This window comes from Ochotona princeps, chromosome 19 (assembly GCF_030435755.1).
Source record: "Ochotona princeps isolate mOchPri1 chromosome 19, mOchPri1.hap1, whole genome shotgun sequence".
Taxonomy (NCBI): domain Eukaryota; kingdom Metazoa; phylum Chordata; class Mammalia; order Lagomorpha; family Ochotonidae; genus Ochotona; species Ochotona princeps.
In genome coordinates this window covers 18,255,501-18,268,560 of record NC_080850.1, presented here as the reverse complement: position 1 = coordinate 18,268,560, position 13,060 = coordinate 18,255,501, and the positions used below count along the sequence as shown (strand labels likewise).

General features: G+C 40.9%; 1 protein-coding gene across 2 annotated transcripts in view; it reads left to right on the top strand.

Annotated features, from left to right (window-relative positions):
• Positions 1-9,051, top strand: part of SGCD (sarcoglycan delta) — a 576,268-nt gene extending 567,217 nt beyond the window's left edge. For both annotated transcript variants that reach the window (XM_058677694.1, XM_004587498.3), the window contains 2 exons: positions 6,945-7,068; positions 8,662-9,051. In XM_058677694.1, coding sequence (XP_058533677.1) covers positions 6,945-7,068; positions 8,662-8,835 — 298 coding nt within the window. In that variant the 3' untranslated portion in view covers positions 8,836-9,051. The remainder of the gene's footprint in view (positions 1-6,944; positions 7,069-8,661) is intronic.
• The last annotated feature ends 4,009 nt before the right edge of the window (positions 9,052-13,060 follow it).

Below are 13,060 nucleotides of genomic sequence, written 5' to 3'. Positions count from 1 at the left end.
ATATTTTGGACGAAGGGCAACGTAACTACCAATGCAGGGGGCATTAAAAATTCAAAGACAACAATATGAAAAAGTATGCTAACGTAAACCTTCAAGTAAATTGGAACGGCACCAAGAAATAACTTCCATAAAGCAACCTGAGAATCTAAAACCTTCATAGTGCTGTAACTATTTAACAAATAAAGATGAGTTTTCAGTGTCTAGAAGACTTAACCAGTCAGCATCAATAAGCATCAATAGATAGGAAGGAAGTAATTCTAGTATTTCACAAACAATTCTGCTTTACGGAACAGCAATGCAACTTGAAAACACATTATAAGAAAAAAATAACAGGATACATTTCCTTGTAAACAGGCGTAAAATCCTTTAAAAATTTTTTTCAGAAATATTTCCTACAAAATGTGATGACAGGTTAATACTGAAAACACAGAGAGGATTGTTATCTAAAAAACTAAAATAACTCATACAATTATTAGAAAACTAATACAATTCACATCACTGTATTAAGAAGAAATACATCTCAGTGGATACTGTATTATATATTATTTGGCAGAATTTTATAAAATTGATATTAAGAGGTGGTAGAGAAATAAGAATTTAAGGGGAGTCCCTTATCTTGATAAAAGGCTATTTGGAGGGAGAGATCAATAGAACCCAAAATATATTCTTTACTGAATGTCAAAAGCTTTTCATTTAAGTTCTTGAAAAAGCAGGATTTCTGTTTCCTTATGTACACATTATATTGGAGAGTCACGTAGGACAGACAGTATAAAAATAAAAGATGGAAGAGTAAAAACAAAACCAAAAAAACTAAAACACATACAAAGCCGTTATAAATTAATACAATTAGTTGCTGCGATAAAGACCTAAGCTAACCAGTATAGAAATTATGAAAATAACATAGCCAGGTGTTGACTGTAAGATCACAATGCTTCTGTTGAATTTGTCTGGGCAATGAGATGCTGGACTCTATGCTTGGTAGATGCTTGCAATGAAAGAATCTCAACTGATTTTGAACTGTGGTAATGCAGCCAAGGTGGAGGAATCCACCATGGGGGGAGGGTTTGGGGAGGGGTGGGGGGACTCCCAGTGCCTATAAAACTGTGTCACATGATGCAATGTAATTAATAAAAAAAATGTGCAAAAAAAATCACTATGCTTTCTCCAAGTCAACTAAATTTATATTCCAGCAATGATGAATAAGAAATACTTTCTTTAAAGTGCCGTTTGAGGTTCCCACAAAAGATACGCTGATCTCCTTTCAAGAAAATTGTTCAGCTATTGAAATACAGCAAAGGAAGTGTAACTTTTTAAAGAAATATGTGATGCCCATGGATTAAGCTGAAAGCTAATATAAATTCCAATAGGGCTGTTGTGTGAAACCAAAGTTCTTTCCAAAATAATTAAGGCATTCTTAAAGAAAAACATAGTTTTTAAAAGTTGCCTTATAAACAATGAAGATACTTACAACTAAAAATTAAATATTTTTGCAAAGATGCATATCAAAACAGAATAATGGGGAAAAAAAAACTAAAGCGTCCCCAAAGAGAGCCATTGGCGCGTGGAAGCAGTGGTTTATGACAGAGCAAAATAGGAGCTTTTCAGTTTATGTTGAGATAATCTGACTGCAGCATTAAACCCTACACAGAAACCCCTGCCTGACGAATTACAGATCTTTAACATGAAATGAAAGAGAAAGCCCTTGAAAATTGTATCAGAGAGCTGCAGGGCCTTGGTTAAGGGCAGGGATGTTTAACTAAGACAACGGAACAAAACCAGCTCCACAGCGCATTACAAACTTCTCCACACTGTCAGGTTCTGTTCTTCCAAAGATGCAGTGCAGAGCAAAAGGGCAAGCCACATGCTGAAAGCCCGAGGTGTCAGGACACCAAAGTGCTGACATTTTTTTTTACCGTATTCAAACTACTCTACAAATCACCCCCAAACTCTAAAGACAATTAAAACAAATAAAATGTTACTGGGGGGAAAAAAAGGCCATTTTGCATATTTGCACCAAGAAACATACCCAAGACTGTTGATAGATTCACTGTTTGTAGAAACAAACAGCATTTTCCAGGATTGATTACAGTGAACAGGTAAATTACAGTGTCTGATAATACTGGGAGAATCGGGTAGAACATGGATGAACATCAGGAACATGCTGCGGGGAGGGGAAATGTCAGACAGGACTCACAGGAGGCAAAAACTCTTACTAGCTGTTACTCCTGCGGGAGGAAGGAAAGGGATGCCAACAGGAAGAGACGTTTGGGGTACACACAGGTAACATATTTCTCCCTGAAAATGACAGTGAATAAACAAGCCCCTTGCCTTGTCATTATTTATACCACAACTGCCACATTTATCAATTCACTCAGGTCCTGTCTACCCATGTTTTCCTGATCAAACCACCACCAATCAAATACACTGGGGGTGGCAACAGTGGGGAGGACTGCACCTGTGCCGGGCAAGTGTAGACTTTTATAAATTCTCTTCCATTATTCCATGGACATTACAGCATGAACAACTGTCACACAGCATTTAGACCCTCTTACCTATCCATGATCCAGAAAGGATTTAGAATATGGAGGAAGATATTCATAGATTACATGCAAATACGCCATTTTGCCATGTGATACATGTAGGGGGATACTCCCCACCCCCCCATATTGGCAAGGATGACTGTATTACTTCACGTCTGCTCCTGAAACGTAATGATTCCAAATGAAATCTGTTTTCCTAAACTACTGGGCTGGCAGCTGCTGACCGTATTAAAAGAGGAGTTGTTGCCTGTGTTCTGTCTCCACTCGCACTCAGACCACCGACACTTGCCACGTTAAAGGGGGCTTCTAAGAAGTCATGGAAAATGACAAGCAAACAACAAATAATCATGTCGAATTTTGTTAATATGCGTTTTCCGTGAACTTTTTGAAAGCCCCTGGTTTGACTGTGCCGCACTGCTGTCTCACTGTCGTGTAACGCGTCACTCACGGACCTTGCCGAAGAAGTTCAGTGAGTCCTCGGGCCTGTGACTCTGCTGCTAGTGTGGGCCCCTCAAAGCACTGTCCCCGAGTTGACAGCAGCCGCATCACCAGCAAACTGGACGCAAATGCACTTGCTTGGGTAGCACCTTCTGTGTACTAAAGCAGAAACACTGGGGCCTCGGCTCAGGCTGTCCCACCCACGCTCCAGGGGATTCCGGTGCTCCCAAACTGCCAACTCCTCTTCTGGGGGACACGGCCCAATCCCTGGACCTCGCAGCCCGGCTATCCTTCCTCTGTGCATCACCTCAGGCAATCTCTTCATGCTCTTCCTCTGCGAAGGTTGAACTTCCTCTTAATGTACAATCAGGGGTCATTTCCAAGAGCCTGCAGCGCTTTCCTTTGCCCTCCATTTTCCATCCCTCCTTGCCCACTAAGTAATTTTGTTGCTTTGTTTTGTTCCTTCATCTGTGGTCAGAAACAGACTCCTCCTCAGGAGTGCTGTCTGCTCTCTGCAGTTCTCACAGGGCTCCTGCAGCAATGTTTTCTCAATGGAAAAATCAGCACAGGAAAGAAATATTTTAAGCCGGCCTGAACAATGTAAGGACATCAGAAGGGCTGTTAAGCACAAAGCTATTGACCTTTCTGATTCTAACTTCCACAATGTGCTTGCTGCTGTAGCCTTTCACCACTGAAGGGTTCCAGAAAGGCCCCCTTTCCTAGCTCCCTGGCACTGCTCAGGCTTGGAGCAGAAAAAAAGTCATCACTCAGGCCCAGCATGGTAGCCTAGCAGCTTAAGTACTCGCCTTCCATGCACCCATATCGACACCAGCTCTAATGCTGGTGGCCCCACTTCCCATCCAGCTCCCTGTTTGTGGCCTGGGAAAGCAGTTGAGGATGGCCCAAAACCTTGGGACCCTGCCCCCAAATTGGAGACCCAGAAGAGGCTCCAGGCTCCTGGCTTTGAATTGACTCAGTTCCAGCCATTGTGGCTGCTTGGGAAGTAAACCAACGGATAGAAGATCTTCCTCTATTTCTCTCCTCCTCTCTATATATCTGCCTTTCCAGCAAAATTATAATAAATCTTAAAAAAAAATCATCACTCTTTTCTCAGTTCACTCCTCTGCTCTGTGGGGTCCTCCTGTTGATCTCAAAGACTGTAGGCAGAGGGCAAGAAAAAAAAGTGACTTCTAATGCTTGTCTGAAATGCCATTCTGTGCGTGGCACACTTGTGCCTGGTTTTTCTATTTGGGGCTCTTTTGTTCCCTTTAACCATCTTTTTATGCTAACTCATACCAGATATGAACTCATTCGACACATCCTGAATGTGACATCAATGAAACAGATTGTTGCCTCAACTAGGAGAAATAGCATGTAGTATGACACTCTGTCACTCAGCATTCACTGTCTGGTTTTGGAAGAACAAGTACTAATTCCATGAAGAAAGAGGTGGCATTTTAACACAAAGGACAGAATAAAAATATGAAGCACACAAGAGTGTTTTTTATGGTAAATGACATAACTGGATTGGGTGACCACTAAACTGAGTTCATGTCTTCATTCTCACATTTTACTTGACTGTAACCCTGAGCAAGTCACTTCATGATAGAGTCCACAAAAACCCATTACACACAGTATCTTCACCTAGTAAACCCTTACTGAAAACATAACTGGTGTCTTCAGTAAGAATCTTAGCCAACAAGGTCAAGTCAGATCAAATTCTACATGGCTGAGTGTGTGCACCAGAGTAAAAGGCTTCTCTAAGGAAGGTGTGATGGTTTGGATAAGAAACATGCTTGCTTTAGAAAGAAATCATCAACTTTTTGTGTGAAATGCCTTGAGAAGGGGAGAAATCACATTGAACTTCTGAGGTCATTGTGATGGTACAGGTTGCAGTTGAACTGGTATACCAAGAAGAGAGAAACAGTTAAAAAGCTGTTACCCAATGAAGTAGGAAGGAAGGTTTGGGGGCTGTTATTGAGGAGAAAGACAGTGCCATTGATGAGCAGGAGGTGTGCTAAGAGCGGACACTCAGGCTAAAGGGAGGATGGGTTCAATGTTGCTAGAAATTACACCATGAAGTTCAGGACACACTGTGTAAGTCAACCAAACAGCACACAGCACACAAGAGAAACTAAGCAACAACTCAAAATGTAGTCCTCCTATTTCAAAAGTTAGGAGGGCAAGAACACAAGGGGATCCAATGATTTAGATTAAGGTTGCTGGCCAGGCTATGCACTGATGTCAATCCCTGATGCCCTGGCAACTGACATCATCATGAGAAACAACACACATCAATAGGGTGAATAGTAGCAGGGCTGCCCCACCTGACCCGGCCCGGGCCAATCCTCTTATAAGCACAGAGGGCCTAATGTTTCTCCTTATGACTTTGCATAACTGTGTGGTGGGTGGGAGAAGAACTCCAAGGGCAAGGCTGCTGCCTGGGGCAGTCATGGAGAAAGCAGAGGGGAGGCTGTGCAGGAGCCCTCTCCGGGCAGGAAGTAGAAACAGCAGGCAAAGGGGATACTGCTCCTTGATATCAGGTTCCATCGTCGAGAGCTGGAAAAATAAAAATAAAATTCCACCAGTTGGTCTCTAGTCATTGTGATCTGAGAGCCATTGCAGAGCTCCCCGCTTCCTCAGTGAGGCCACTTTTTCCCCCACAGATAAAGGAATCCTCAAACATTCCTACGTGGTGATATTCAGATCTAGATTATCCAAGAGGTGGCTGAAATTGAGCATTTTTCTCACTAAAAGAATCCAGCAGGAAACTTTCTAAGGGATATTATTCTGATTTTTTTCCACATAAACTGATGTAGAGCACGTGGCTGTCTTTTTCTGACAGTCCACAAAGCTCACTGGGGAGTTTTCACAGATATGTAAAGACAAGTGGTTAGCACAGCCGTCGGGTTCAGTGGCACTCCATTACCGGAGCACTGGCCCTCAGGCTGTGCCTGCAGTGAGAGCAGCTCACCTCCCACCCCAGGCAGCCACTCATCTGCTCCAAGTCCTCTCACAACTGCACTGCTAGGCACACCGACACTCCCGGAGAACTTGATGATCGAACAATAGCAGTCACCACGGTGAGGTCAAGCGTCCCTAACTGAAATGCTCCAAAAGCTAAGACTGTGAGTTCTAACACAAAGACAAAAATGTTTTGGATTTTACAGCATTTCCTAATTCAATACTCACTGTAGGCATGCAAATAAAGGAAATCTAAATAAAATCAATCTCCTGCGAACACTCCAAAATCTAAGACACTGCAGGTCACAAGCATTTCAAAAAGGGATGCTTAATCTGTAATAATAATGTAATAATAATGTTGAGTAATATATATATATATATATAATATATATATTATATATATATCATATATATGATATATATATAATATATATATTATATATATATATATTCCATTGTATCAGTGACTTTTGAACCATATTTCAATGAGCAAACTACAGCTTTGAGAAACTTCCAAAAACAAAGTTAGGAAGGATAGCGGAAGATGGGAAGGTCATGTAATGACCACGTCATGGCTGGATTCAAACCCTGTCTCATTCCCGATCTGCTTCCTTAACCTTAGCTGATTCTCCCTCCATAGGAAGTAGAGGCAGACAAACTGGAAGGAATAACAGTCAATTTCAGGAAGCTCAATGTAGTCCTGGATGTGCCTTACTCTAAAAACATAAACAAAAGATGCTTATATAAGATTTTGGCTGGTTACACCAAAGCAATAACTGAATATGACATGAAGCCTATATCCTAGAATAGCTTCCTTAAAAACAGTTGTGAAACCACCATGAACAGGAAGCCTAGACCCACCATGTTTTCTTGAACAGACTTGTGTAGCAAAATTTAGAAAAATAAGCTCATCTAATACCGAAATTATGTCTCAATATGCAGGCCTTTGGACCTCCCCTAGTGGAAAAGCAACAATTCCTCTCTGTCTTGGGTGTATTTCAGGTTGGAGTCCCCAACCAGATCGCTAGTGATGGAGGCCCCCAAAGGAGTAGAGATCAATGCAGAAGCTGGCAACATGGAAGCCACCTGCAGAACCGAGCTGAGACTGGAGTCCAAAGATGGAGAGGTAAGGAAAGGCAAGGAGGACAGCAGCTCCAATGGGTCAACCTTCCCCAGGGCTGATTGGTCCCCTGGAGTTACTGTCATTTGACATCAACAAAAAGAGCCAATCAGAAGGTTTTGTTTTATACGGGAAAAAAATGGACAGTTTGAGTGTAGCCCACAATTAAAAAAAAAACTTACAATTCATGATTGTAGTGCTGGGATAATGTTCCGTATTGCAAACACAGAATTATGTATCCCGAAAAGTGCATACTAAACCCAAACTGTCTTGTTGACTTAAAAATAAGATTGAATTATCCAGTAATAATTAAGTTGGATATCACACATACCTAGCAAAATAAATGAACCTAGTTTATTCTAGTTATTCGCTAGTTGTGGTATGTTTCTATTTCTATCAAGAATAAAGATCAGAATCCAGCAGTCATTCCAAATCTAAGCAAGGCTAACTGGAGACCCGGCCAAGAAGAGAATAAAGGATTACACAGAAAGTCGTTATCCTACCCCAGCACAGTGTCAGTGAGGCAAGCAGAAATGCTCCATTTGTCTTGGCGAATCAATCCAATCTAGCCTCAAAATATGACTTGAGCACTAAGTATTCATTAGTGTATGTCCCCTATGTAAGAATCAAAATAAGATGCAAAATAATTTTCTCAAGGTAAGATCTTTTCCAGCCTGTCCCTTCCTTTCACAAAGCGCCACCTGATGCACACCTCAGCCCTGTTTTGATTATGTGGGCCTTTACTCTTTTAGAGATTCCTTAACTTAGAGAAAAGGCAGTTTGAGAGAAACAGCAAGGGCGAGGCCAGGCCAAAGCCAGGAATGCCATCTGAGTCTCTCACATGGTTGCTGGGATTCCAAGTACTGGTTCTTGTCCCCCAGGCACAAGTGCACGAATCTGCATCTGAAGCGGAGGGGTGACTTGATCTCAGGCGCTAGGAGATACGATGCTGGCATCCCAAGCAGCAACTTAACTAACTGCACCACAGAGCTCCAAAAATGTTGTCTTAAAACTTAGATAAAGCATTCAGTTATGCAACTGCCTCTTCAAACTGCAAGCCACTCTCAGGTGTGGTCTATACCTGCACATACAGTTCACAGCTATCAGAAAGACTCTACAGCAATCAGTTATAATCACAATCTGATGACACCTTCCACCACTTCTGTAGGAATCTATTTTTGTAAAGCATATTTTATAAGATAACAGCACTGTAAGTTGCTACTTAAAAGGGGGGGGGCTCACTTCACATTTAAACATAGAGAATACTGCACACTTCACTCTCCTTGCACACAAAACCAGGTAGCATACAAGAAATCCCATGGTACAGAAAATTGTTCATTGTAGTGTTTGCCCTTTTATTTGACCCGGGCTCTGTTCTCATTCCAAACATACGCCTACTGATTGCTAACATAGGCCAGTGCAACATTATTGTGCTCGAATAGAAGCTCCAGTGAATACACAGGCTACGGTGGTCTTCTTCCTCTCCAACTCCTCAGTGCCAAGAAAATACAACACATACTAAGTGCTCAAGAAGCTTGGCTTACTGAACTGTCATCTACAATCATTAACTGACTCTCTGCTTCCTCTTCACTCTTTCAGATTAAGTTAGATGCCGCGAAAATCAAACTACCTAGACTGCCTCATGGCTCCTACACACCTGCAGGAACGAGGCAGAAGGTCTTCGAGATCTGCGTCTGTGCCAACGGGAGATTATTCCTGTCCCAGGCAGGAACCGGTTCCACTTGTCAGATAAACACAAGTGTCTGCCTTTGAAAGACTATCCGTCGTGGACATTGTCGGCAGCAAAAAGGCCTTTTTTGGCTTTAGATTCTGGCTGCCAGCTATTTTTACTAGAACACAGAAAGCCTATCAAAGACCTTTTGTGTATATGAGTATGAGACAGTGTGTGCGTGCGTGTGTGTTTGTGAGAGTGAATATAAACATATATAAATATATATAAATAAATATATATATATATATCCTCTGTATAAAATGAGGTTTCAGTACAAAAGGAACCATGGGTGACCCTGTGATAGCCACAGCCATTTCTCATCCCATCCTCATCACCTACATGGCAACATCCGAGAACTCAGGCCCAACCTCCCCCAGACCATTCAGAATCACACTGTGTGTTGGGCACTTACGAAATATTCATCTCCATGTTCCAATAACAGCAACACTTCTCCTTTAGTGTTCATTAACAGGCAGCGATGGCGGGAATCTTCATGTCACATTCCAACGCTGGGACCCCCTATTTAAAAGAAAAAAGAAAACACATTTCACTATCTTTTATAGCTTTGGCAAGGCTAGCCAACTTCCCCTCTTCAAGTTATGAACTGAGCATCGCCATAAAAGTTAGTTGTAAGTACTCAAAACAGCCACCCTTTTCTGCATCCATCTTTGTAGCCAAATGTATTGGAGCTTTCTGTTTTTGTTGCAATTGGATGGATGAAGATTATGGAGTTTTGCAAATTCTGGTCTGTTTACCCAACTTCTGCTGTCTTACTTCTCTAAAACTCAAACATACTTTCACACTCAAAATAAGAGTTGTAAATCAGCACGAAATAGGGTACAGCTGTTCATCGGTCGGCTGGAAGCTATTCACTGGCCTGACAGGCAAAGAATGAATGGGTGATGTGTTTCTGTTTAAAGGAAAAATGATTCAAAAGCTATTATGTCCTCACTTCTAGCTATATCCAGCAGACTGCAATCCAAAATGATGAAGTCGATCAAAACCCCTAAGCGTGGAATCCTTACCCCAAGAGAAGACATTTTAAGGTAGAAGTCTAATTAAGAGTAGCAGAGGGAACCTAATTATTTCTGTTTCTTAGAATTTGTAAGCAATTTAGAGACATGCTTTTATTTTTAATTGGCATGCAATTTAGAGATATGCTTTTATTTTGAAAGGCATGTACAAACACTAACTTACTATTTTTTTTCACAGCCACAATATTCCTATTCCTAAATACACTTTTATGTTTTCTCTAAGATTTACAGAGCATCATCATAGTATCAAAGTTGCTCACTGCAAGTTAAAACACAGTCAGATGTCTTCATTACAATCTCTGTGTTCCAGGGCCAGCAGCACCTGCTCCCCCATACATGGAAGCAACTTGAATTCCCGCCATCCGCTACCTCTCATCAGTCCACCCTCCTCATCTTGCTCCAGGGTCACCCTGGTCAGCTCTTGTGCTGGAATGAGGGATTATACCATCTCTGTTCAAAGAGGGGAAATGTGCCTATGCCTTAAGTCAATGCACTCAGCAAGGAGAAGCACATCCTAGTTATCTCGTTGTTACTTGTCATTTATTTTGGGTGATTGGAGGGGAACGGTGTAGCAATGACCAGGCACCTGAAAATCTCGCAGACAAGCAAGTGGTTGACAGGTACGGATTCGAAGGAGTCCAGAATGGAGATAGAACTGGCTTAGGCAGTTCCGGTTGCCATTTGGCAGAAGTCACCCCAACCCCACAATCCTAAATGAAGAAAAATTTGTAGTCCTGAATGGCATTTTTTTTTTTTACCCTCTCAACAAGGTTTGACTTTTTCTTAGTTCCCAAGCAGGGAATGGTTCATCAGGGAAGATGAATGATACTTTAAGATGAGCCTCAAGCATCAGGCTGAAAAGTTTGCACACAGGAGATGGAAAAGCAAGGGGTATGTTGCTTGGTACCTTAGAAGCTGTTGCTGGCTTCTAGATCCCAGACTTGCTCCAATCACTCTCACGCAATAGCCTTTGCAAAATAACTAGACTGGCCAATCTTAGGGCAAAGCCATAAAGTTGCTTAATATAAAGCACTTGAGATTCAAAAGCAAAACCATGACAGACACGAGGTTGCCCTGGTTAGTATTATTATCCTGTGGGTCATGCTGCCAGAGTCTGTGTGTTTCACACACAGGACATTTTCCAAGGCAAAAAGACTCTCCTTGGATACTGGGAGCATCTACCCCATTCCTTTCAGTTATACAGTGACAGCTATGGGGCCCATCATTACAGGAAAGCCAGTACATTGGAGTTTTAGTTCAATTAAAAAGAAAAAAATATGTGATCCACATAAAACATAAGGATAATCATTATCATGACTGGAATGAAAATTGTAACAGCAACCAAGAACACAAAGGAAGCATGTTGGAGGACATACATTATCTAAAACATTGCTTCTCATATGCTAAATGACCATAATATACCAAGAAATAAGCAGAAATTTTGATATGAATTAAATTATGTATTTCAGGTCAGACTTTAGAATCATCAAAAATGCAGTCCATATGCTTCACTATATATTTTCTTCTAGAGCCCTCCAACTAAAAATTTATCCATGGTCATGAAGGAAAGTTTTACCTGACTTCTAGTGAAAAAATAATTAACTTTTAATTTTTAAAAAATTCTTTCTAATCTTTCTTTTTTTTAATTTTATTTTTGACAATCTTTACATAGTTAATTTGGGTAAAAAGGTTCAAGGGCTATAGGCAAGTGGGTAAGACTATTATTTCCACATTGTTTTCTTCATGTATCTGAGGTAAACGGGGATATTGAGGGAGAAGCCCCACCCTCTAATCTTTATTCTTAATGTCTTCTGGACAATTACATCTTTGGGTATGGTAAGCAGTTAATAGTATAACAAAGACTGCAAATGAATATTCAAATTACCAGAAGTTCTAGTATGTTGATATTTTTCTCAAGATTTTTATAAATTAAAAACTGATCTCCACATATGCGTATCATTTAGTTCAATTCGATGTCTGCTATCTATGTCACAAAATTCCATTTTGGGAAACTACTCGAAGATGGCAAAGGTTGTCAGAAGCCCTCAGCATGCGTCTACCTAAGTGGAATCTTGATAGGTGGCTTATATAACTGTTCCGTTCCCAAGGACAGATTTCATAAACTCCAATTGGTTTTTTAGCTTCCTGTAGGTCATTTTACCTTTGAATAATTTTCACAGTATATCCAGCAACCATAGACCAAAGATTCTTTGAGATTTTGCTCTTGAATAGGAATGAGCAAACTATGTCCTGGAAACCAAATGTGACTCAGCAGCTATTTTTAGTAATAAACTTTCAATATAACACAACCATAGACATCCATCCATAGGTAGTCTAGGGCTGACTTTGCATTATTATAGAAGGATTGTGCCAGACACTTACATGGTCTGCGAGGCACAGCATAATTCCACATGACCTGCACTGGAAAAGTTAGCTAAGCCCTGACCTAGAGGTTATGCATTGAGGGTAAAAGCAAATTTTCCAAAAGCAATGAGTATGCCTACATTTTCAGGTGGAGTTTGGAGTCAATATTCATAGTGAAGTATTTTAAGAAGGCAGACCTTCCTTACACATAGGTAGAAGTGATCCACTTGTCAACTAATTACTGAAGGAAAGGCCAATGGTGTGAGGGGAAGGCGCATCATGAATGTTCTCTGAGGACCCTGAATAATACACAGTCCTTAGATCAGTATCTATGTATGGCCAGTGAAGTAGGGAATCCAGTGACCTAAACTTCACATCTCTCTTTATAGAGAAACTGTTTCTACCCTCTGTAACCATGGTTTTGCACCTCCCCTGCAAGGAAGACAGTTTCTGACTTACGTCTTTTTGGCCTCCACCACAACCAGTTTGCTTATTGTCTCTATAGCCACATCAGACATGATGTGTACCCAGTGGTACAAATAAGCAATTGCAAGTTTGGGGGAAAGCAACTTAAAATATGTAGGAAGAAAAAATATAGTAAAATGTGTTTCATGAAACTGCTTCTGGGGGACCAGATGAATGATGGTTGTGTCCCAAGATCCTATGTCTTTGATATTATGGGAATGCAAAAAGGGACATAATTTGAGCTCTAACATCCCTGCTTTTGTGTAGGAAGGCAGGTTCATTCCTTTTGCCATGCCTAGCCTTTACATTTCATATTATATAACAGGGTCAGTTATGAATAACTGTCAATAGGAGTATTAATTTACAGGAGGAAGGTTTTTTTTGAATTAAAAACAACCACTAT